Source organism: Agelaius phoeniceus, chromosome 13 (assembly GCF_051311805.1).
Source record: "Agelaius phoeniceus isolate bAgePho1 chromosome 13, bAgePho1.hap1, whole genome shotgun sequence".
NCBI lineage: Eukaryota > Metazoa > Chordata > Aves > Passeriformes > Icteridae > Agelaius > Agelaius phoeniceus.
The window spans coordinates 2,770,038-2,794,037 of NC_135277.1; the positions used below are offsets into that span (position 1 = coordinate 2,770,038).

Below are 24,000 nucleotides of genomic sequence, written 5' to 3' on the forward strand. Positions count from 1 at the left end.
TGGAAGTGTTCAAGGCCAGATTAGACGGGGCTTGGAGCAACGTGATCTAGTAGTCCCTGACCGTGGTGAGGTGGAACAAAACGAGTCTTAATAAGTCCCTTCCACCGCAAATTATTACATGAATTAACACAGCGGGCACGTGACTTCCGCCTCAGTAGCGATGGCGCCCGCCTCGCTCACTTCCGCCTCGGTAGCGATGGCGGCGAGCTGTTTCCGCCCTGCCCACGCCCCGCCCCAGGTCACGTGGGCGGCACGGCGCAGCACCCGGAAGTGGCGGCCGGCGGGTGCCCCCGGCTGGGCGCGCGGGGCGGGAGGGGCAGAGCGGCGGCGGCGGCCCCGGTGCTCCCGGTTCTGCTGCTCCCAGTCCTCGTCCCCGGGCCCTGCCAGCCGGTGAGCGCCCAGCAGCGATGGGAACGGCGGGGGTCTCGCTGTGGAGACGGGCCTGCCCCCGATCTCAGCGCCCCGCACCGGGGAGGGAGCTCTGAGGGGCCGGGTGGACGCTGAGGCGAGCGGGGCGATCTCTGCTCCTCGGGACGGGCTCCGCTCCCCTCGGGACAGCATCAACCCGGTGGGGACGGGGCACTGAGCGGGGCGGGGATGTTTTGGGCTCGGGAGCGGGGTCGTTCGAGCCCTGAGGGAGGGAAGGGAGAGGGTCGGGACGCGGCCCGCAGAGAGCCCAGAGCCCCCCTGGGGTCTCTCAGGGGAAGGGGCTGCCTCTGCCTGTGCTGCAGAGGGGAAAGCCCGAGCTGAGCGTGTCGGGGTTTGTCCCCTTCTCCCTGCACAGCTGTGGAGCCAAGTGTGGCTGAGGAGGGGGAAGGAGCAGGGGCTGGGGGCAGCGTGGGGCAGGGCTGGTGGGAGCAGTGCTGGGGGACAGGGGAAGGTGCTGCTGCCACATCCCAGTTACCCATAAATCTTCTTTCTCATTGTCTTTTAAAATCAATAATGAATGGAGTATGTCATTAGTGTAGTGGAATAACTCACAGGGAGACTATTACCAAGCACTCTGAGCACATCCAAGATTCTTCCAGATGAATTGTTTTTAAAATGTTGAAGTTCCTCATGTTGTTTGGTTTTACAAAAAATTTACAAAAAAACCCACAATTTCAGTGAGAGGGTAGTGTCTAATGTAAGTTTCCTTTTGCCTGGAAAGAAAGGCAGCCCTTAGGAGTGGCAATCACAGCTGCTCCAGAAGAAAGCTGGTGGAATTTAGCCCAGGTGTTACTGACCAATGGCTCCCTTCCATGAGTGGTAACAGGTGAACTGGGAAGTTCAAAATTTGGGTTTCAGGTGGACTCTCAACTCGCCGTGGTGCCAGACAAGGTGCAGGGCCAGCACAAAGTCCACCTGCACGGTGCCTTTTCCTTACCAGCTGTAGTGGCACAGCTCTGTGCTCCCAGCCCCAGCAATGAGCTGAAGGACTGGGGTGGCAGAAGCAGAGGGATGATCACAGCAGGAGGAGGCTGCCAACCCTCTCTGGCAAGCAGAGCTAACAGCAGGAAGAGTCTCCCTCTCTGGTGCCTCTGTGTCCCTGCGGGGCCCTGACTGCGACTTCTGCTTCTTGGCCCTGCCAGTGTAACAGTGCAAGATAATGTGTGTTTTAAGGCATTTCCTGTCATTTGTCTGCCCCAGTTTTGTGACTCTGTTGTTTGCTGAAGAGCTTTTAGGAAGCCATTGATGTGTGGTTATGGGAAGGAATTAGTGTGAGCTGTGGTTTCCTCGCTCCAGTGACTGCAGACCCCAGCCCAGGAAAGCATCCTTGCACCTGCTCTGCTTTGCAGGTTCTTGGAATAGATACTTTTTACCCTAACTGTAATTTTACCTGCTGCCAAACTTTGATAGAGAGAGCAGTACAGTTGGTGCAAACACCAGAGTGAAACCACACAAAATTTAAACAGCAGCCACAGCTGAACATCCCACCTCAAGCCTTTGAACATGGGAAGGTGGTGCTCTGTGGAAGGTGTGTTTTTGAAATTTAGAAAGTACTATCCCTTTTAAAATTAATATGTCCTGCTCTTGGAAGATGGCAAGTGAAGACTGAAAGATGAGGCAATTGTAGCTCACTTAATCCAGCTGTAACCCCATAAACTGGTTAAGCTGTCCACCAGCAGCTCTCCTGCAGGGACAAATGAATTGCAGTGACTCACAGAACACAACAAAGTCTTATTTTATGAAGAATTAAGAAACAAAACCTATTGATTTAGACTTGGCAACAGTTAAGTAACAAGAGCAAAAGTTTCTTTGTTTTTCTATGCACAGTGCTGTGTGTGAATGCATGAAAATAATCTCCCAAGGCAGCTGGCTTTCAGGGTGAAGCTATTGAATCTGCAAACTTCAGAAGTGTTTGATGCCATTTGTTGTATAAATGGAAGCTAATGGTCTCTTGATGCTTAAAAAAACAAACCCAAACAGTTAAATCTTGGAGCTACCTCAGTGTTTATTACTAATTAATGGAGTATTATAAGATACTCATTATGTATGCTTGGACATTCTGGCTGGGGAGTGAATTAGTGGCATTCCTGTGTGGATCCAACTCAGAATCAATTTGTGCTGTATTAATTGGTGTGCTTCAAGGATTTCTTCATTGGTAACTCCTGACAAGAGCCTGCTTCTGTGTGGATAGAATTAAAATTTCAAGGATTTTCTGTAAATTAAGCCTCGGATCAGGTGATGTTCCTGATGTGCTCTGGGACTCGTTTGGGTCAGTTATACTCAGATGGAAAAACGTGACCTGAATACTGAGTAGGTTCATGAAATAATGTCTGTGGTGTGAATTCCTGAGTGAATTGTATGAATATTTATTAGCTATAAACTTGGAGTGCCTTATCAATTTAAAAGAAACCAAGAAGATGCTTTAGGTTTTGAAGGCACTTACAGCCTGCAATACAATTAACTTTCTCTGCAGCTGTCACATGGGAATGCTGCTACAGAAGCATCATCATTTCATAATTAGGTTGGTGCAGTAAGGCAGTCAGGTGACTGCCTCTTGGGAGAATAATTGCATGCTTTGATGAAAACTGAGCAAAAGTGAACTTGGTGTAAGTCAGAGGTAGTGCCATCAACTGATAAGAGCAAATCAGCCTGCACTGCTTTATTTACATAGCACAGCTTTTGAGAGCTGCCCATGGTGAAACTGTGCTATTGATTTCTCATTCTCTCTCTTTTTCAGGCTGACTCAAACTGAGTTTTTTCTAAACATCATGGGAGAGATTAAAGTCTCTCCTGACTATAACTGGTTCAGAAGCACAGTTCCTCTTAAAAAGGTATGTACATCTAGTGGGTGAAATATCTCCTCTCATGTTTTAGGGGTAGAGACTCGGTGTGGTTAATGCAGAGCAGTTGTGTCTGTGCTACTGAGCTGCTTTATCTCCTGAACTGTTGTCCCACGTGTCATGTGAGTGCATGAAAGCACAGCCTTCATCTTCACATGCTTCTTGGAGGTCCCTTCTGCCTGTGCTGGGGAGCAGACTCTCAGCTGTGAGCCATGGCCGTGGTACCTGCCATCCCAGTGCCATCCCAGTGCCATCCCAGTGCCATCCCAGTGCCAGCCCTGCTGAGGAGGGGCCTCCAAGGGATTGCTGTGTGCTGGGCATCACCTGCGTGGCCTCTCAGAGCTGCCTGAGGGCACTGGACAGAGCTGCCAGAGCCACCCCCACTGTTCCTGACCCCTGTCCTCAGGCCAATGTCCAAAGGCACCTCCCCAGCAGTCAGGCAGGCTCCTGAGAGTGGCAATGTCCTTAACCATGGGGGAAAAACCCAGACAGTTTCTTCTGCTTAGTCACACTGCCCAACCACTTTCTCTTCTTCCTTGGATTTCCCCACTGCCTTTCACTGAGCCCCAGGAGAATGTTTGAGGTGTGCAGGGCTCCAGCTTGTGCTCTCTGTGTGCCGAGTGGCAGAGGGCATGCAGTGCAGTGTGTAACTCCTGACCCATAAAGCACTGTGTGCCTTCTGCAGGTCAGGCTTGCAGGGCTGTGGTCACAGGGTGAGCTGCAGCAGCCCAGGCTGTGCCAGACAGAGGGACAGCCCTGCCTTTGCACCCTGCTGCTGTAGCACAGTCACTGCTGTGGCTCTGCAGGCTGAGCAGCAGTGTCCTGTCCAGCCTCAGGTGTGTTATAGTTTGATTTTGGGCTAAGCTGACTCTGCTGTGGTTCCCTTATCTGGATGACTGTGTGGGCTGCAGAAGCACCTTTAGGGAAGGGCTGCAGGATTCTCATTAATTTTTGCCAGTTTGTGTCCTGCAGATAAGAAAGGTGCATTGCTGCTGACCCCACATGCTCTGTTGCTGCCTTCAGGCAGAGCCTCACTGGGTCACCAAAGCCAGGGCCAGCAGAAAGATGTGAGGGTGCACTGAGGCTCTGCTTGGTAGGATGCAAGGTGGTGAATGGGAGGAGCTGGAGGTTTTGGTTCCAAGGAAACATGGTTCTGCTGCAGCTCAGTGCCAGCAGCCACAGCCTTCAGCTGCTGCCAGTGCTCAGGGTTTCATAACTGGGGATGTGTGTAAGCTGAAGCTGATGGTGACCTGCTGACCTTCAGCCTCAGGAATGCCTTACCCTCCTGAGTGCTTCTGTCTCCTCAAGAGGCAAATGATGCCACGGGGCTGAATGTGGGGTATGAAGAAATAAACAAACTAGTCCTGGTTATTGGAGAAAGAATTTTTAAAAAGCTCAATTTGAAAATGTACTTATTCTCTGAAGCAGTCTTTGGGAATACATTTGCCTGCACTATCCCCCCAGAAGTGCATGTGCAGTACAGAGGAGGGACTGCTCTCAGATCAACCTAAGGAAGCAGAGCCGGAGCTGAGCAGTTTGAGAATCTGCTGAGATGTTTCTCCTGACAGGCACAGGAAATGCACAGCTCCATCCTCCTTCCTGCCCTGGTCAGATATAGGAAGTACAGCACAGAAAATAACATTTTTTAACCTAATCTGCTTTGCCTGTGTGCCTCTATTTGCATACACCACTTACTCTTATCTGAGTCCTTCCTAAAAGTTTTCATCGAGGGACACCCTGGCCCTGCTAAAAAGTTCTGCTCTTTGTTTTGAGGCAGTGCAGGTTTTACCTTCTGTGTGAACTGTAGCTGATCTTGATCCATCAACCAGAACAAGGAAAAGGTTGGTGACCTCCCAAGTCAGGAGTTAACCACACTGCTGCCTACACAGCTCAGGAGCTGGAGTTAAACTGTCCAGCATGTGGCTGGAAATCAACCAGAGCAAGTGCTTAAACCATTGATTCACTGTCTGGGCTCAAGGAAAGAAGCATTGTCTGTCTGCCACAGCTCTCTTGGCATGAGCTAACGTTGGTGTTGTTTTTTCAAAGACTATGGTGTGCCTTTGGAAACACTCCTAAAGGTAAATTTGGTAGTAGCCACCCTGAATGGATCCAGCATTGCTGATGGAATTACAGCTGAGAACAGCAAGGCCTGGAGCCCAGGGGTTGTGTGCAAGGAGTTGTTGTGGTGGGGATTGGGAGGGCTTTTGTACAAGGTTTATGTTTAAATGGTTTCAGTGGTCTGGAGGCTCTGGTATGCAATCTGTCTTTTTTTATAAAGACTTTAGAAAACAATGTTGCCATGTGATTCCTCACATGCTCCCAGAGCCTGAAATACTGGCTTTATTAGGAGCAGATTTGTTAGTCAAGCAAATCTGATTTGTGATACACTGTTCTCCTCTGATTGCTGAGAGGCTTAACTGCTGGGTTGGAAAAGCAAATTGTGCTTGCATATTACTGTTCAAAAAGCTGTAAAATCTTGATATAGAGGAGATGCTTTCTGGCTACTTGACTCAGGCTTTCCCAAGAGGTTTGTGCTTGTTGATCTGGTACAAGATGCAGCTTCTGCTGGGTTGTGGAGTTGAAAGAACATCTAGAGTATAGAAAGCAGTTTCTGGTAGAACAGGCCTTGTCAAAACAAGTCAGGCTTTGGTGCTGCTAGAAAAGAAGACCCAATTCTTAACACTTCTGAAGGCACTAATTTTGCTAGGACTTGTGGTACTGTATGAGGAGCTGTTCATTAAGGATGGCACCTCATGTGTGAGTAATCTCCCTCAGCCAGCTGTGTGTCCTGGGCAATCCAGAAGCTCCTGAGATGCTGCCAGGTGATGGAAGCATTTTCCCCTCCAGGTCAGCCCTGCAGTGCTGCCCTGGGAGCTGTGTGTGTCTCTGTTTCTGGCAGGCAGCTCTAAGTGTTTCAGATCAATAATTTGTGGTGCTAGCTGCTTAATTCCACAGGCCTGTGTGGTTTCAGACCTGTAACATCTTCTGTCTGGGGATGCAAATATCAATGGTTGTTTAAAAAGCTGTCCCTGGGGCAGTGCTGGCTCTTCCAGCCTCCAGCTGCTGCTCTTGGTACCCTGAACTGATCTCTTGGGTCTCTCCTGAGCATGTGGCTCCTTTCCTGAGGTGCAGTTCATTATCCAGCTTATGTCACAATGCACAAAATATTCTGTCTGATGGTGTATGGCCACAGTTCTGTTCCAGCTGTATCCACATTGTCATTCCAGTTAGAAAACAGCCTGAAAGCTACTCTAAAGAAGAGTAAAAGAAAGTCTTGAGTATTGTAACATTTACTAGAAGTTGGAAATTTCTAGAAGCCATCCTGGAAGCTGGCTGAAGAACCTCACCTGTCTTGTGTTTCTCCTCCCCTCTGTGCCTCTCTTTGCAGATTATAGTGGATGATGATGACAGCAAAGTCTGGTCACTGTATGATGCAGGGCCAAGGAGCATTCGCTGCCCACTCATATTTCTCCCTCCTGTGAGTGGGACTGCAGATGTGTTTTTCCAGCAAATTCTGGCACTGACTGGATGGGGCTACAGAGTTATTGCTGTGAGTATTCTCAGTCCTGTGTCAAAGGTGCTGTACTTGTGCTTGTTGCTCTGATTAGAGGTTGGATAATGAACTTTTTCGTTTTGACTTAGGGAATCCACCAAAAAACTTTGTGCTAAGTTGCACTACAGAGTAGTTAGCATATGGATCCAGGCTGGAATCTGCTATATGTCCACAGCAGCATTTACCAAAACTTTGTTGACTTCTCAGCCTGCTTTTCTCCTTGTGTGTCCTGGACACAAGTACTTTTTGCCTCCAGCTGCATCTTTGTTAGCCCTGAGGCAAACACATGAGTTAGTTCAGGGTTTCCATGTTTTCCTTTGGGAATGTGGATAACATGGTTCTTAGACTATATAATAGCTGCAGATTCACTCCTTAAATCCTACCAGCCTGCTCTTCTGGGGCTTCTCAGCTCCTGAGCTGAAGTGATTTGTACAATATATTAACCAGCCTGGCTTTAGGAGTACCACTGTCTTTTGCAGCAGTTAATGACTTCAGTGTCTGTTACATGCTACAAAATCACTGAAGAGCCATTCCAGCCTCTCCTGCCTCTGATCCCAGAGTGAGGCAATGCTGCACTTTCCCCAGCAAACTCTGCTCGGTGGCACTTTGTGTGTTTTTGTGTAACTGAGGGGGAGGTGTTGGCACCCTCAGGCTCTGGGGACCTTGAAGAGGAACTTCATAACATGGGAGAGGCACAGCACTGTCTTGAAACCTTTAATGTGAGAACTGGTACAACTTTGAAGCAGATTGATCTCAGTTTTTTCTAACTTTGTGCTATTTTAGTTGCAGTATCCAGTGTACTGGGATCACCTTGAGTTCTGTGATGGATTCAGGAAACTCTTAGACCACCTTCAGCTGGATAAAGTGAGTGCTCGAGACAAGGCAGTGGACAAATTGTTGCAATAAAAACCTGATGTTTGAAACAGTCCCATTTAAGAGCCAGTGAAAAAAATAGGATACAAAAATACGGCCTGTAAATAAAGAGGCTGTGTTGCAATCTCACATTTGAAACTAGTTTATTTTTGAAGGTGAATGCCCTTGGAAATTGTAATACTTGGCCTAAATTCAACTCTATTCCAGGCCTATTAAATTGTATGGGTTAACTTCATTTTTTGTGAGATCCTGTGGAAGTTATCCTTCCTAACTCATATAGTACAGAACACCACAGTTGAGTCTCTTGGGCTGGAATAGCTGTAGAGAACAAAGTGAAATGTTTGGTTTTTTTCTTAAGCTTGATGAACACAAAGAAATTAGCACTGTGAATCTTTAGGAAACATTTCCTTTTGTTAGCATTTATCCCATTTATATTGCACATAAAACCAGGAGATGAATGGAACAGTGATTCTTTCAGAAAATGGGTTATAAGGACAAAGTAAACTTGAATGACCTATTTTTGTAATGAAACACTCTGCTCAGAGGTCATATTTCATCATCTGTTTGGGTTTTTTTTCCCTTGCATTAGGTTCACCTTTTTGGCGCTTCTCTGGGAGGCTTCTTGGCTCAGAAGTTTGCTGAATACACACACAAATCTCCCAGAGTTCAATCTCTGATCCTGTGTAATGCCTTTAGTGACACTTCTATTTTCAATCAGACATGGACAGCAAACAGGTAAAGCAGACAGACAAGCAAGCAGACTCATGCATTAATCTTTTTACAGTGAAATGTCACATTGATTAGTTGGATATGTGTCTAACCTGATTGCAGCCTGGGGAGGCAGGTGTGGGATGGAATACTTGTGACTTTTAAAAGTACACCGCAAGGAGAATGGAAATGTTAACAATTCAGAGTGTGGAATTAGACAAATTGTTCTGTGATCCTCTGTGGATGTGTGGTCAGATTTAAGAACTCTGCCTGTTGTCTAACAAAACCATTTAGAGCAAGAAGAGTGTTGTTCACCATATTTAAAGTATACTTTTGCCACGTAACTAGAAGTTTCTTCAAGGATTTAATTTGAAGTTAAAACGCAAAGCCTCTGCAAGGAAAGAAAGCATTTACAATACAGCATCTTGATGCTAAGTCCTTGGTGCTTGAAGATATTGTTCCATCTTATTTCTGTTTTAGCTTTTGGCTGATGCCTGCTTTTATGCTGAAAAAAATTGTCCTTGGGAATTTTGCATCTGGTCCTCTAGATCCTGAGATGGCCGATGGGATTGATTTCATGGTGGACAGGGTAGGTGTGCTCTGGTGGCTGTGGTGTCACTCTGTAGTTACTGAGTGGGAGGTTGGAGATATTTCTGCTGCTTTCTTCATTCACTGACCCAGGAGGGAGGAGTGGGAAGTGGATCTTTAGCAATGTTGACTGTCACAGCTCCAGCAGTTTAACTGATTCACTGACCTTCTACCTTAGTTCTGTTTTATTTGTGTCAATCAAGAGGAGTTAAGGAACTGAGGTGGAAAAGGAGAAAATGCTGGGATAGATCTGTAGGCCGTGCTCTGGGGGCAGGAACAACTAATGGAATGTGGTTTAGGCATTTGTCTCCAGCAGAATAACACTAAATTGGAATTACAACCCTCATCCCTTTAAAACTATCTTCTCTTTGGCTGTATTATTAATATTGCATTGACTTCCTGCAGTGAAATATGTTGTTAATCAGTGTTTCTCTCTACTGCAAGCTGGAGAGCCTGGGCCAGAGCGAGCTGGCCTCAAGACTCACCCTCAACTGCCAGAACTCCTATGTAGAACCTCACAAAATCCGAGACATCCCTGTAACCATTATGGATGTAAGTGAATCTCAATTTTTTAGTTAAACACTATTTCCTCCCTTTGGCAGGTGGAGCCACACTATTCAGTCAGCAACTTAGCAAGCATTTGCAGCATGTAACTTCCTATTTAGGGAAGCCTTCTGCTGACTGGGCAACACTGTGACTTTTCTGTGCTGCATTATGAATTAGATATTCTGTGCCATATGTTTCAATATTACAGTATTGGCTTGCTCGCTGTCAGTGCCCAGGTTTGCTTGTTTTGTTTCATTAACACCATTCCACAAAGAAGCTGAGGGTCTCCTCTAGGAGCAGCATGCAGCCAATCTGATGTAACAACAAAATCTGAGTTTCAGAACTCACTGCTGGGACTTGTTGCACAGGTGTTCGACCAAAGCGCGCTTTCAACGGAAGCAAAAGAAGAAATGTATAAGCTTTACCCTAATGCCAGAAGAGCTCACCTCAAAACAGGAGGCAACTTCCCCTACCTCTGCAGGAGTGCTGAGGTCAACTTGTATATTCAAGTGAGTTCCTGAATTCAATCTACAAACGTGTTTAGCCACAACAGCACAGGGAAACTCCTGTTGAGCTTCTTTTGTACTTAACTTCCCTGTGTGCTCTGTGTTGCTGGTACCAAAGGGCAGGGCTGGGAGCAGCTGTGTCCATGCTGGGCCAGCTTTGGGGGTTTTCTGTCTCTGAACTCCTGTACTCCAGAGCCATGGTTTCACCCTCACAAAAGTTATTCAGAAGGAATGTTTCTATTTTACCAAAGCACTGTGCTCCTACACCTGTCTCTGTGTTATTTCCCGTGCCCAACAGATCCATTTGCTGCAGTTCCACGGCACCCGGTACGCAGCCATTGATCCCTCCATGGTGAGTGCAGAAGAGCTGGAAGTCCAGAAGATCAGCCTTCACACCAGCAACGAGCACGAGGAGCAGTAGGCTTGGGAGTGCCAGTGGAACAGAGGCATTGCTTTGGTGGTCTTCCTGTGTACAATCAGCTGATCCCACTCTGCCTTTCCCTTGTGTTAGCCGATTATCACTGTGTGATTCCAACAGGATCAACAGTCGGTGAAATACCCGTGGACAGCAACCTCCAGCAGTGTAATGGGATAGATCTGTTTAATTTTTAGTCTTTGGATTCAAGGAAGCATCTTAGAAGACTACACTTTTAAAAATAAAAGACATTTTTTCTACCAAAGTCTTCACTGTATCATGTTCTTAAGCAGAACGGTATTTCTTTTTATATTTTTCACTTGGCTGTATATATTACCACATGCAGATTGTGTACTTATAAGCTGACCTATATTTTTGTTGAATATTTGATTTAAAAGATGTTTAAGTGTCAATATTGCCATCACTTATGTGCTTCGTACATTGTGTTGTAAGTTAGTTTGTTTCTATATGAAATAAAGCATTTGAATTTTTAACTTTCTTGCTGCATAAAAATGGTTTTCAATAAAACTTCACTTTCAGCAACTGTCTCTTGTTTTGACTCCAAGCAAACAGCAGCTGAACTCACTGCAGACCTGGTTTGCCTCTACAAACACTTCTGGAAATGAAGAAAACCACCACCACCTGCTTGAATTCCTCTCAAGCTTTAACTATAAGGTTGTACTGGTTTAGCTCTAAGAAAAAATGCTGTAGTGGTTTTTTTAAATAAAGATGACAAGATATAACTTGTAATTTTAAAGGATAAAATGTAGATTTATTGAAATACAGACATTATTTTCCCCTTGAGATGCTGTAAAAAATAAATATGAAGGATTACATGACAAATGAAAAGATGTTTTGTAAAGGTCAGAGTCACCTATTTGACTTATAAACATACATGTTAATGTACATTTATAAACAGCATATGTTAATATTCTTCTCAAACTTTTTGTGAAGAGTCAAAGCATTAAAGACCACAACCCCTCAGGTTCCAAAAGGACCAAAGCGTGGCTTTGATTTTTGTTTAAGTTCTCTTATTGTGGCAATGTATGGACGTGCCTAAGACATGAGACACCTCCACAAATAAGGTAAGTAAAGAACATTCCTGAGAACAAAGCCTTTGCCCCCATTAACTTAAAAACTTAACAGTTGAAAATTTATATACAAAACTGTGCTGTAGACAGGTTACAGTAGAACTGTAATATTTCCTGATGCAGTATGACAAGTAAGGCTTGCTCACCAAACTCATTGCAGTGCCCAGACCGTTTGAAATTGCTGATAAAAATCTCCCTTCTGTGTAGAGACGTTTTTGACCATGAGCATTTGTTTTACCCTTGTCATTTCCTGTCCAGAAGGGTGCAGCAGTGCCAGCAGTTGGTGACAAGAAGCCCTTAGGTTGCATCTGCCTTCTCTCAGCAGCAGAGGAGTGTTTCTGTGAGCTGAGGATGCTCCTGGTGTTACATTGCTGTGCATTTCCGTGGAGACGTGGAGTCTGCATTTGCTTTTTTCCTGATGCTTTCTGTAAGAGAGAATGATCTGCTGCACAGAACAATAAAGCCATGGCAGGATCTGTTCATTTATCAAACCTAAGAGAAAGAGATTACATGTAATGGAAGCAAGGGGGCAGAGCAGGTGCTTTCAGCTCATGTGAGTTGGCTTCACTGAAGTTTTCCTCTGTGTATTTGTCTAAGCACAGAATTTGGGTAAATTAATTCAAACAATGCTCAGTGTGCGTTATTTGAAGGAAGACAAAAGTATTACCTGCTAAATCTCTTCTCCCAATCCCCACCAGGCCTTCATAGAGTCCCTTGATTGGATTTTCTCCTGCAGTGATCACACCATGGAGCCAGATCAGCAACATTCTGTGCCCGTGTTCCCTGTAGCTTTTAGTGCCTGGATCAAAGCACAGATGAAATCCCACACTCAGAGTGCACGGCCCTGATCAGAGCAGATTTCTGCCCTGGTGGGTGTGCACACCCCTCCCTCCTCTCTGGATTTTACTAGGAGGCTGTAAAACATGGTTGTGATGGGATTGCTGGATTTATGTGGAACTTAATGGAGTGGCTATGGCTGAGCTTGGGTTTGTTGCACAGCCTTTCATGGCAACACAGTTCCTGCCTTCGGAGCACAGCTTGGCCCCTTGCTCACATCATCCAAACTACAGAGTTCTTGAAACAGTCAGAACTAGCAGTGATCTGTTCTGACCCTCAGACCCTGCTTCTGCTAATGTATTTCTTAAATTCTAAAGAATTCACTTCACTGCCTTCTTGCTACTCAAAAAAGTAAAACCAGCAAGTTCCTTCTGTTCTACAGAACAAGAATTGTAGCAAGAACTCACAGGCCTGCCAAATGTCTCCTAAGGAGTGAGCAAAGAACCACTAATTCCCCTGCTTGCATGCCTTATTCCTAGACAAATTACAGTGTGTAGGTAATTCCACATTCAGTAAAACCAGAATTTTTAGCCTAATCTTTTGGTTGCTTCAAATAAACTAACTGGTTTTCTTCATGCTTTGCTCTTACTGCGGCTTTATCTCCTAGAAGCAAAGTCCAAGAAAAGAAAGGAAAATACCTGGGAAGCTTTTTTATACCTGTCCATTGTTGCTCAATGGCCCTGATGTGGTCATCCGTGAATTTCCAGTAATGTGCCAGCTTCTTCCATTCCCCGGGTTTGAGGTACTTAGTGGCTAATCTCCACATGACTGAGCGGATGTGCTGTGTTTCCAGCCTGTGATCCTGCTTAAAGGTCAAGTGCTTTGCCACCCACGAGCCGGAGTCCCTGTTCAGGTTGTCCTGCAGAGCCAGAACAGAGGTGCTGCAGCAGTGCCTGTGCTTCCCACATGCTCAGCTCTGTGGTCCCTGTGAGTTCTTTCTGGTACAGCTCGTGTTTTTACTCCCTTTTATTCTCATTTCACTCTGTGCTCATCGGGGTTAAAATGCCATTAATGGCCACTTCGCTGTGGAAGCCCATGAGGATCACGATTTGCATTTCTACATTTTCTTTCATCTAGGGTTTGGGGCAGAATCATTTAATTAAATCTGCTTCCCTGGATCATCAGCTGTGCTCACAGCCAGGCTGCAGAGGCTGCATGACATTCTCTAGGGCTGCAATGGGAAGCCAGTGCAAGGGCCTGATCCACTGAGCATGACCCTGAAGCTGCACCTGAGCCACAGGCACGTGCTCTCCTTTCCTTCCCTTGCTTCCTCCTCTGGAGCACTGCCATGGGAGGACAACCAAACTCTGAAGAACGTGCAAGGGATGTGACATTGGACTGTACTTTCAGCTCACTCTGCTCAGCTTGGTTTGGGCACAGGCTCGGGGTAGGCAGCGTTTCAGAGGGGAGACTGGGGCTGAGAGGCTGCACTTTGAGGGAGAAGTTGTTTCTAAGACTCCAACAAGAGCTGTCTCCTTCCAGTGCTGAAAAACTCTCAAAATCCCATTTTGGTGACCTGAGGCCAAGCATTTTTTCACTCAAGTCCTTCAGTTTCTCCTTCTGGGAAAAGGAACTAATTCTATCCCTTTGGGAGCAGCTGTTAAATAATTTTTGGAAACCCCTATTCCCAGCAGTGCCACCTGGGATTTCTAACAGCAGAGGCCTTTTTAAATAAGGAAAACCTTAAGTAGATGCTGTTGGCATGGTGAGGATTTGTGTTTTTCTTAAGTAAGGGGATGAAAATAGAGGTCAGGCTGTCAAGGGATGTCCTGTATTTCTTTTTCTTTGACAGCTGGTATGTGGAGTGTCAATGGAGAGGAGAAAGCACAGGGGCTGTTGTGTAAGCTGCTCACCTTCTCCCATTTGTAAAATCGATCAGCTTTGATAATCATGTCCACCAAGATGATGTGATTGCCTCGGGCAGCAACATCCAGAGATGTTTTCCCTTGCTGAAATTAGAAAGGAAAAATGAGCTGGAAAAGACTTTACACCTTAGGATGTACAATCTCCATGGCCACCCAGCATCTGCAGCAGCTGGCACATGGACTACTGAGTAATGCACCCCCCAGGACCTGTTCTCCACCTGTGAACTTCAGATGTGAGCTGCTGTCAAGCTCCTGCATTCAGAGCATGGGGAGTGGTTTTCCAGGCTCTGCAGCATCACCTCTGTTGCTGCTGCCTATTTTGCAGGAGCCACTGGAAAAGCTTCACCCACCAACTGGAAAAGCTGCAACCCACCAACATGAGAGCAACCATCAGAGAACCAGCTCAGCTCTGCAGTCCAAGGTATTTTATAGCCTTTTGCACAGCAGGTTTGCTGACACATGAAACCAAAATGATTTATACAACCTCATTAACTTTACAGGCTCCAGATACACATGATTAAAAATGGTCTCCTAGGAGAAGCACAGGCTGATGAGACTATGGAAATGTGGCTATGTTCCTTTCATGAATATGATTTTGAATTGAGCAGGGGGAGATTTGTATTTCTATCTAAGATCAGAAGGCAGAAAAGAACAAGATTTGAAAGTTGCATGAAGCAAAGCGAGCCAGCCCAGGCACCAGGCATAACAGGAAGAACAGTTCTAGCCTCAGATGTGAGCAGAAACCCAATTTCATACTGAAAAATGTGAATGTGTCCCCTGTGCTGAATGTCACTGCAGTTCCACAGAGTGCTGAAAGGTGACAAACATTCACCACAGCTGAAGGCCAGTTCAGCCAGGTGCCTTCAGGTCTGCACTTGCTCTTACCCACTGCAAATGGCATTTTAAAAACACTATTTTAATCCCTGCCCAAGGGCCTCCAGCATTTTTGGGCACGTGGTACATTTTCAGGGCTCTTGAAATTCATTCTGTTGATTTTATTAGATGCCAAAAGCCCCAGGACTGTGCCAGATCTATACCAAACAGATCCTTTCAACCTAGTAGAATATGTGTGCTGTAATTTTTCAGGTATATTACTTACCTTTATTTGAGGAAATCTTTGATATTATTGTTCATGATAGTACAAGTAGAAGGAACTAAAACAACTTTGAGAAAGAAAGCATTGTTCATTGTGTTATCTATTTTCTACCTAAGAACCAGTCACTTATTTCCTGGAAAACGGATTTCACACATCAAAATAACCTACTCAGTTGTGTTTTAAGGGCTTATCCCTGGAAATACCTAAATTTTAATATTACTAGCCTTCCTTGAAAATTATGAAAAGCATTAGCAAAGACCATCTATGTATATTTTCCCTCCATACTCCCACAGAACCTGTTTCACCCATGGAGACCTTTACCTTGTCTGTCAGCTTCAGATTAACTCCTGCAATGAGAATCATCTCAGCAATGTCCTGCCTGCCGTGCTCTGCAGCGATGTGGAGTGAGGTCTGCTGCCTCTGCAGAAGGAGGGAGAAAAGGACTACATTTCAGAGAAGGACAAGTGTGAGGCTGGGAGGGCAGAACATTACCAGGAGGAGCTTGGGACTGTTTAATGGAAACCACTAAAACTGAGCATAAAATGTGTCAATTTTACAGTATCATCAGTAGAGAACATTGCTACAAATATGAAGATTAATCAAAACAAGCTACACAAAGCCCCTCATTCAGAAAATTACAGTTTGGTGAGACAACCAGCTAGCTCCAGGCTTGCCTCCAATTCTCAGCCCTCTAAACATTTTGCAGAATATATTCCATCTTGAAATTTCTCCTACCTGCTTCCAGCAAGGATGAGAGAGCCTGCCTAGACTATGCAATGTTGCAGGGGCACAGCACTGCCCTCATGTTGAACACCATCAAGTGATTACCTCACTGCAACAATTAGAATCATTTCACAGGTTTCACATTTCCTAAGCTGCACTTCCAGGTTCTCCACATTTTAAAGCACTCCTCTTTAATCCTGTCCCCAAGGTGATAAAATCCCCCATGAAACTGGTTCACATTTCAAACACAAAGAACAGGAGCTGCAGTCTTACATTATCTGGAATGTCAAGGTCACACTCTGCACTGATGAAGAGCTTCACCATGGCTGGGAAGTTCTGCAGGACTGCAATGTGCATTGCTGATGCATTTTGCTGTGGAAAGAAGATCCTGCACTTAGGGAGAGCTTAGCTCATAGCACTGAAAGGACCATGCTGTGCCCAGCATGTGCTGTTCTATCACAGCTGCCAGTTTGCACTGGGGGCTGATGGGGATACTGCACCAGTCCTTCCAGAGTTGCTTTGTGCTCTCGGGCAGCTCCACAAACTGGCTTTACCTTATTTGTAGTGGTAAGAGCATTGAGAGGGACTCACATGATTGAGAGCATCCGTGTGGATTCCTGCATCCATGAGGATCCTGGCTATCTCCTCATAGCCATGCAGTGCTGCATAATGAAGGCAGTTCATCTTTTTCTGAAAGGGAACTCAGAAGAGAGGAGTGTTACTCAGGGATTCTTCCCAAAGGCTGCAGTTGTTACAGACTACCCACAAAGAGCTCCCTGCTCCCTCCTGCAAGAGTCCCATGGCCCAGCACTGACAAATTCATGGAGATTGTCTCCAGCCAAACCAGTCCTAGGGAGCTTCACCTGCCTCTTTGTACACAACCACATTTACCTTCCTCTAAACTCCCTGTGCTATTCCTGAATGCAGGGCTCCACATGACCTCTCTCTATGGGTGACCTGGGAAACCACAGGAAGGTGTGGGCATAAATCCACAAAGTAGGGTTTGGGAATGGAATCACCTCCATGGAGCTAACCTGGGTTTGGGCATTGACATCAGCACCCACTTCCACGAGCAGCTTCACACAGTGGCTGTGTCCCCCCTCAGCAGCCAGGTGCAGAGCCGTGAGTCCTTCCTGCACAAGGCAAGAAAGGACACAAGCAGCAAGGCTGAGACAGAGCAGAAGAACAAGTCACAGACTCTACCCCATCTTCTGAATCCATGACATGTTACAGTAACAGTTCTGAGGGCCAGGATCTCCAGTTGATCATTACAAAAATAGAAGACACAATTATCTGCCCTGGACCATACCAGAGTACTGCTCTGTCCTGAATGTCACTGGCTGTGGGCCACAAGACAGACATTGTGCTCACCATCTTTCCTCCCCTCCAGCCCGTCAATAAACCAAAAAGGATTTCACACAGACAGCAAAGACAAGCCATTTTCCTGGAATAGCCCAGAGATAGAACTTGAAACCTGTGACCCTCTATCACTGGTTTTCCCTTCCAAGGGTTGCAGCCCATTTCATTACAAGAAAACAGAAGCAAGCAAGCAGAATTCCTAAGTGATTTCATCTGGTTCTATTATTGCTCTTTGCAGAAAGGGCAGCTCATGTGGGGGTAGACAAATGCTGCCAGTTGCCACAGAAGGTGGCTCCCCCCTTCCTTCAGATCTTAATCACAATCAAATACACTTTTCAAAGACAGTAACCAAATAAGACTAAAAAAAATGCTGATAAACTTAATTGGGAGTGTGCCCTGGAATAAATAACAGTGATACTAAGCCAATATTTGCTATCTAAGTCATTAACTGTGTTCCAGCCACATAATTTTCCAGAGCCGATCTGTCAAAAGAGAGATCTCAAACAGAAGGTCCATATGTTCAGTGACTAAGTCAATACTTCAAAGCATGGTGAAGTTCAGTTTAAAACACACTCAATAACCATTTAGGCACTTGAATGTACAAGGGTCAGGGAGAGAAAGGGAGATTAAATGGAGTGATAAGGTAGGTGTGCAGATACAGCAGGAAGAGAAGGCAACACTTTAGAGCCGGAAATTGGTCCAAGACGGATGTCGCCTTTCACTGGTACTCTGCAAGTGTGACCTGCCTTTACCCACACAGGCTTTAGATAAAATCAGCTATTTTCTAGACCTCTCCTGTCAATACTGGCTTTTCAGCCTGATGGCTGTGGCAGGAGAGTATTTCTAGGGGGGAAAAGGGCAAAACTGATGTGGTTTTGATTTAATTTAAGTGTACTTACTGAGTTTTTTTCATCAAGGTCCACTCCGACATCTATAATCTTCTCTAGCACAGAGAGGTGTCCATTTTTAGCAGCTAAATGCAACGCTGTATTTTCTTCCTGAAAGTAAACATTACTTTATAAACATATGTCTCACAGGACTGCGTGTTCATATACCACAATCTTGCACAGAGTATATCCAGTGTGGCTGAAAAGGCAGTTGTAACCAGTAGCACAAATATGAAGCAATTTTCCTACAGTTGCAGCAGCAAGGGAAGAACCCCTCCTACCTTAAACTAGAGCATGGTCCACCAGCCTTGCTGTGTATCCTGCCTGAAAAGTCCTGGAGAGAAACCATTAACTAAGCAACAAAATGTTCCCTGGTTTTCACATCCCCTAATCCTTGGAGTTCCCCTCCCTGGCATGTGGTTTTGTGCCCATACCTTGTCTTTGGCACTGTGAGAACAGCCCAGTCGAATGAGGAACTCCACCACCTCCAGCTGTCCGTGCTCTGCGGCCAGGTGAAATGCTGTCCTGTCCATCTTTGGGAGGAAACAGAGAAACACTGTCCAAAAGGCTCAGAAAGCACAGAATCAGATCATCTGCTGCAAGAAGCTTGACCAGAGCCAGAATCCCCATCATCCCTAAGCTCACTCTGCAGGAAGACTTCTGGGAGTAGTGTCTGACTCTGACTGTCTTCCCAAGACTAAGAGCAACATTCCTGCTAAACTCAGCACAGCAATACCACACTTCATAAAACAGAGCTGTGAAAAGCCTTTCTACCTTGTCTGTCTCATCCACACACATGTCCTCCAAGTCCTCCATGATGAACTCCATGACCTGGATGTGACCCCTCTGAGCTGCACAGTGAAGCAGGTTCCTGCCATTCTGGAGAGGAGACAAAGGACTGCTCATTCAACAAGTCCAAGACTGTGGGACAGTCAGTCTCTTTGAGCAAACTGTGCCTGTTAGCAAGGGCCCATTTCATCCTCCCTGCACCTCCAGGACTAAAATTCCTTGTGCTGCAGACAGCAAGTTATGACTGAAATATTAATCCCCTTTTTCCCAGACAAGGTCTGTTTTAGAATACAAGGACTGCTGATTCACTAAACCATTTCCCATTTCTGTAACACCTTCCACATCAGCACTGCACAAACATGAGGTGAGGAAGCTGTTTTCATCTCCAAAGCTCCAATTATTACACCTGCTTCAGGGATAAGTCAGAGTGCAGATGGCAGTCCCCAGAGCAGATGCTGTCACATACAACCGAGCTCACAGGTAAACCTCTCTCTGTCCCTGTCTAGAGCCAAGTGATGGATCCACACGGGGAGACCCTCACCCTATTGACACGGTTAATCTTGGCCCCAGCATTGACAAGGATCTGCAGGACATGGAGGTGGCCAAACCAGGCAGACAGGAGAAGAGCATTCATTCCAAACTGAGCAAAAAAGAAAGATACTTACAGTTAAACTGCAGCCATCACCATCCCCACCCTGGAGGGAAGCTGTCCTCTTAGCTTAATGAAGTTTTTCAAATCTATTTGTTTCTCACTAGTATATTTTTTTAGTTGCACTTTCTCCAATTATTATTATTCCTGTCACAGATGTTCACAGCAGCTGAGCAGAGACCTGCTTCTTGGCAGCTACTACCTATTTAATGGTGTGTATTAGCCTGGCTGTATGGGGGAGAGAAAACTTTCTGTCACTGTCATCCTACAAGCCCCACCAACACAATCAGAAGAAGCCAAGCATCCCCATGCTCTATGGAAAACTTTACAGATTCTACCAGCCTATTCCAAGTCCCTGTGCATGCAAGGAAAAGGCCAAAATACAGAGCACAGACACATGTGCCAACAAGGCTTGCTCCAGCCCCTTGCCCAGCAGGTGCAGCGTGCCACCCTGTGTGACCCACCCAGGGCTAAGGTGCAGTGTGTAACTGCTGGCCTAGCACCCAGTCCCTGGCACTGCCCCAGCACCAAACACGTGTGCAGCACATGCAAGGCAGAGTGGCCTCTGTACACTGTCCTCGTCATCCACAGGGGCGTCGTGATCCAGGAGCAGCCGCACAGCATCCACGCTCCCGGCTCCCGCAGCCCAGTGCAGGGCAGTCCGCTCTGCCTGCAAGCAAGGACAGAGGCAGGGATGGCTGAGTGTGCAGAGCGTGGGTATCCACCAGCCCTTCTGAAGGCCAAAATATCCTTGGCCATGTCTACAGCCAGAATTTCTCACACTGTGCAGTTTTCTTTGGACCCAGCCCTCTGTCTCTGCTCTCCTGTTGGGCAGACAGGTGTCAGTCACCTTCTGCTCAGGAGCTGCAGTTCTGGACTGTAATGACAGCACAGAGTGAAGAACACTGCTGACAATAAATGGACAGATTGAAACACTAGAGATGGGGGAAATCCTGTATCTCCATGAACCTACTAGCCAACAAGGAAAGATCTGCATCAGAAACAGAGTTTGTCCCACAGTCTTACTGTACAGAGACAGCAAAATCAGAGCCTTTCATGGCAATCATGTCTATCTGGCAACTGCAGCTTTCCAGTGTGGCCAGGATGATAGTGCTGGGGGTCTCAGTGTGTTGTGAAAACTGCTTGGTTGCTACAGGCCCTATTTGGCACTGGGTGTTGTATTTTAAAGCTTTGACAAATCAAGCAGTTAATGAGAAGAGTAGCATTAAGGAGCTGCAGTTCTGAAACACGCCCTCAGCACTTCCTGCAGCTTGGAGGTGGAAAAACCCAGGACTTACATTGTTTTTGGCTTTGATGTCAACTCCTCTCCTGATGAGCTCCTCCATCCTGGCTGTATCATTTCGCTTCGCCGCATCATGGAACTCCTTCTCTGACTGAAGCACTGCAGCAAAGCAGAAGAGTGAGCATTAACTGTGCTGGCAAGGAGCATGGAGCAGCATGCTCCAACAAACCTCTCCTTCATCTCACCGGCCCCCGTGGCTTCAGGGAAGGATGACTGCAGAAAGATTCTTCCAGCAAGAATCCCAGCCCTACAGATGTTGGCATGTTTGCTGGATTTGTATCCTACCACTGTCTCTCCTTCCCTGTGCCACATCAATGCTCTTCCAGTCCTACCCACTTCTCTTCTAATTCAGTGTCTCTCTGCATGGATTTGCTCCAGCTGCAAAACCTTTTGATCCATGAGGTCCATATCCTCTGGGCACCCTCTGAGGGCCAGAGTCAGTGTGAAGGCTCTGAGATGACACAGACCCTTTCCTCCATCCTTCCACCTACCTGCCACTGCTCTACAAGGAGGCCTTAACACATGGTCCCCTCCAGGCAACCTGAACCAGCCAAGCAGCACAAAACTGCCAGCTTGGCCTGTGATCAGTGTTGCATCTCTTAATAAACCGTGGCAGCTCTGCACATAATTTACCATGACTGGCAGTACTTGTCCTGCACAGTTAGGCACAATTTAAGAGTGTTTACTCCCCATGCTGGGCCTTGCCCCAGCAATCTTCTCCTTCATCAAATAAACCTTCCTGCCAAGAAACAAGAGCAAGGCTGTGACTGCCACAGCCCGACAGGGAGGCTCTGAAGACTTTTGGCAAGGCTGGTGTCAGTGTTTGTTGGACTCAGTCTCTGTCCTAGTGCTTTTGGGGAATTCTTTCAAGAAGTGCTTGAGTCAGACCTTTGGCCTGTCACATCCTACTGGAGAGCTGGCCTAGAGGCTCTGCTCTCCTCTACGCTTCTCCAAAACCCAGGCTGCAGCTTGAGGGGCTCAATGGCAATTCAGTTTGTTCCAACATATCAACTGCATATTAAACACATGCCATACAAAAGGCATCAAAACATATTATTGTTCCCATTCCACCACACTGAGGGAGAAAACCAGGAGACTTGTTGCCTAAATAGCACAATTAATCTCTTTGGAGGGCACAGAAGAAAGGCATCCCTGCCCTGGACTCTTAGAGCAACAGAGGTATAACCTTATCCTCCAGTTTCCATTCCCCTTGCCTTCAAACAAAAGAACTTTTGCTCAAGAAAAACACAAATAACACAAATTTTAACACTAGACAGGATCATTCAACAGTATATTTGTCCACTTAACACCAGACATGGTCATCTGAGAGTGTGTATTCAAGAGTGCTGGACCTGCTGCTACAATGAAGGCAGTAGGATTTGGACACTGATTTCTGCAAGAAACAGGATTTCCTATACTGTATATTAAGACTCTCTTATCATCTTGTCAGCTGTGTTAACAGGATTGCATTTCACCCTGCATGGACCCTTCATTTGAGAGGAAATATCAAGAGAACTTGTGAAAAACACTGAGATTTTGTTAATTATTAACACCAATGGCCACACACATACCACCTCCTTGTACATGCTTATCTCCCTTCAGTGGAATAAATCCTATGTTTCAATTAAGCAAATGCTGCTGACCCTACTCTCCAGGTGACAGAAATGTTTTCTTACATTTTATGGACACACAAAGCATCATTTTCAAGAAATGCCAAACCACCTTGGTTATTCTTTGGATAGCTATGAAGATGCAGTAACAAATCTGGCATTGCTAAGGCTGTAAAAGCCGCAATTCATTTATTTTCAGCAACACACGAATAACAGTTTGATGGTCTGAGTTTCCTACTTAAGATCCACAGCAGCTCTGTAAGTGTAAATGCATTCCTCATCATGGCATGCACCTGTCCAGCAGCAACATTTCAGTGGATATTTAGCAGTGTTCCTTCTCTTTCAAGCTCAGATTCCAGGGTACTTCATAGCTTACTGAATAGGAATTCAGTTATCACAAGCAGCGTGGAAAACATTTTTAAATTATTTACCTTCAATGCAATGCACCAACTCACAGGCAGTTTATTATGCAAGAGATGTAGAAAAGCAACAAAGGAGGAGAAAGACGTGCAAAGAAACGTGCAAAACCCATCCACCGAGCCCTGCCTGGGGCTGCAGGACACAAAGACAACTTGGGATGGGGACCGAGGGACCAAGGAGGCCAAAAACCCCAAGTGCGGGGTACCAGAGTTATGTGCAGCATCTCAGCGGTGCAGGATGCTTTTGGACAACAGCGCCCTGATTCACGGGTAGGTTTAACCACTTGCTTTGTTTCCCAGCGGATTTTCAGGTGTCCGGTTCTATCTTAGGGCATCCCGGCTCTGCCCCTCAGCCCCGCCGGCTCCCGCCCGCCCCTCAGGGCGCACGAATCGCCCCTCAGGGCGCTGCGCCACCCGCCCCGCTCGGGCAGCCCCCGCCCCGGCCCCACTCACGGGTGTCGCCTTCCGACGCCAAGTCGTCCCCCATGTCGCGACACAGCGGCCCCGCCGCCGCCGCCGCCGCCTCAGGGCGGGCTGAGGCGCGTCCCCGCCGCCACAGAGCGGGCTGACAGGCGCGTCCCCGCCTCCTCGCAGGCCACCTCGCCGCCACCGAGCTGCTCTTTTGCTGCTCTTTAAAGCAAAAGATCATAAAACAAGCCCACTTCTTGGCAAACACGGTATTTTCGGGCCGTTTGAGGAGGACTTGAGTGTGGACATCCAGCTGCCGCCATTTCGGCCAGGTGCCGCCCTTCACCCCAGCGCGGCTCTGCTGAGTGCTGCTGCTTCGAGGTGGTGGGTGGTTTAATTTAAGATTAATTTAATTCTGTTTCCAGAGCAATTTGGGAGGAGAGGGATTTCTAAGCAGTAGAAAATACGGGGGGTTCTTTTTTTTTCCCCTGAAAGCAGGGCTCAGG

At 46.5% G+C, this 24,000-nt stretch overlaps 2 protein-coding genes across 5 annotated transcripts; one reads left to right on the forward strand and one right to left on the reverse strand.

Annotated features, from left to right (window-relative positions):
• The first annotated feature begins 246 nt into the window (after window positions 1-246).
• SPG21 (SPG21 abhydrolase domain containing, maspardin) lies at window positions 247-10,997 on the forward strand. The gene is made up of 9 exons (XM_054642034.2): window positions 247-390; window positions 3,167-3,260; window positions 6,658-6,819; window positions 7,606-7,686; window positions 8,285-8,430; window positions 8,884-8,992; window positions 9,436-9,543; window positions 9,906-10,046; window positions 10,342-10,997. Exons 2-9 carry the CDS (start codon window positions 3,198-3,200, stop codon window positions 10,462-10,464), a joined length of 933 nt encoding a protein of 310 aa, XP_054498009.1. The 5' UTR covers window positions 247-390; window positions 3,167-3,197; the 3' UTR covers window positions 10,465-10,997.
• A 205-nt stretch (window positions 10,998-11,202) lies between these two features.
• ANKDD1A (ankyrin repeat and death domain containing 1A) lies at window positions 11,203-23,870 on the reverse strand. 4 transcript variants are annotated; one of them, XM_054642037.2, is made up of 15 exons: window positions 23,540-23,870; window positions 21,053-21,156; window positions 20,326-20,424; window positions 19,647-19,745; window positions 19,091-19,195; window positions 18,751-18,849; window positions 18,329-18,427; window positions 17,105-17,203; window positions 16,662-16,760; window positions 16,344-16,442; window positions 15,669-15,767; window positions 14,240-14,335; window positions 13,044-13,245; window positions 12,217-12,348; window positions 11,203-11,974 (listed from the first exon to the last, which is right to left on the reverse strand). In XM_054642037.2, the coding sequence occupies exons 1-15, from the start codon at window positions 23,733-23,735 to the stop codon at window positions 11,913-11,915; spliced, it is 1,689 nt and encodes a 562-aa protein (XP_054498012.2). In that variant the 5' UTR covers window positions 23,736-23,870; the 3' UTR covers window positions 11,203-11,912. The 4 variants fall into 4 exon arrangements, with proteins under 4 accessions (XP_054498012.2, XP_077041466.1, XP_077041464.1 ...); XM_077185351.1 differs by having other exon boundaries at window positions 20,290-20,424; XM_077185349.1 differs by lacking the exon at window positions 17,105-17,203.
• Between the last annotated feature and the right edge of the window lie 130 nt (window positions 23,871-24,000).

Coding starts and splice junctions, on each gene's coding strand:
- SPG21 (XM_054642034.2), top strand. CDS start 3,198: ATGGGAGAGATTAAAGTCTCTCCTGACTATAACTGGTTCAGAAGCACA. Junction 7,687..8,284: donor ACCACCTTCAGCTGGATAAA/GTGAGTGCTCGA, acceptor CCCTTGCATTAG/GTTCACCTTTTTGGCGCTTC. Junction 9,544..9,905: donor TCCCTGTAACCATTATGGAT/GTAAGTGAATCT, acceptor CTTGTTGCACAG/GTGTTCGACCAAAGCGCGCT.
- ANKDD1A (XM_077185351.1), bottom strand. CDS start 23,735: ATGATCTTTTGCTTTAAAGAGCAGCAAAAGAGCAGCTCGGTGGCGGCG. Junction 20,425..21,052: donor ACATCAAAGCCAAAAACAAT/GTAAGTCCTGGG, acceptor CCTTGCTTGCAG/GCAGAGCGGACTGCCCTGCA. Junction 16,761..17,104: donor ATGTCAATGCCCAAACCCAG/GTTAGCTCCATG, acceptor GTTCCCTTTCAG/AAAAAGATGAACTGCCTTCA.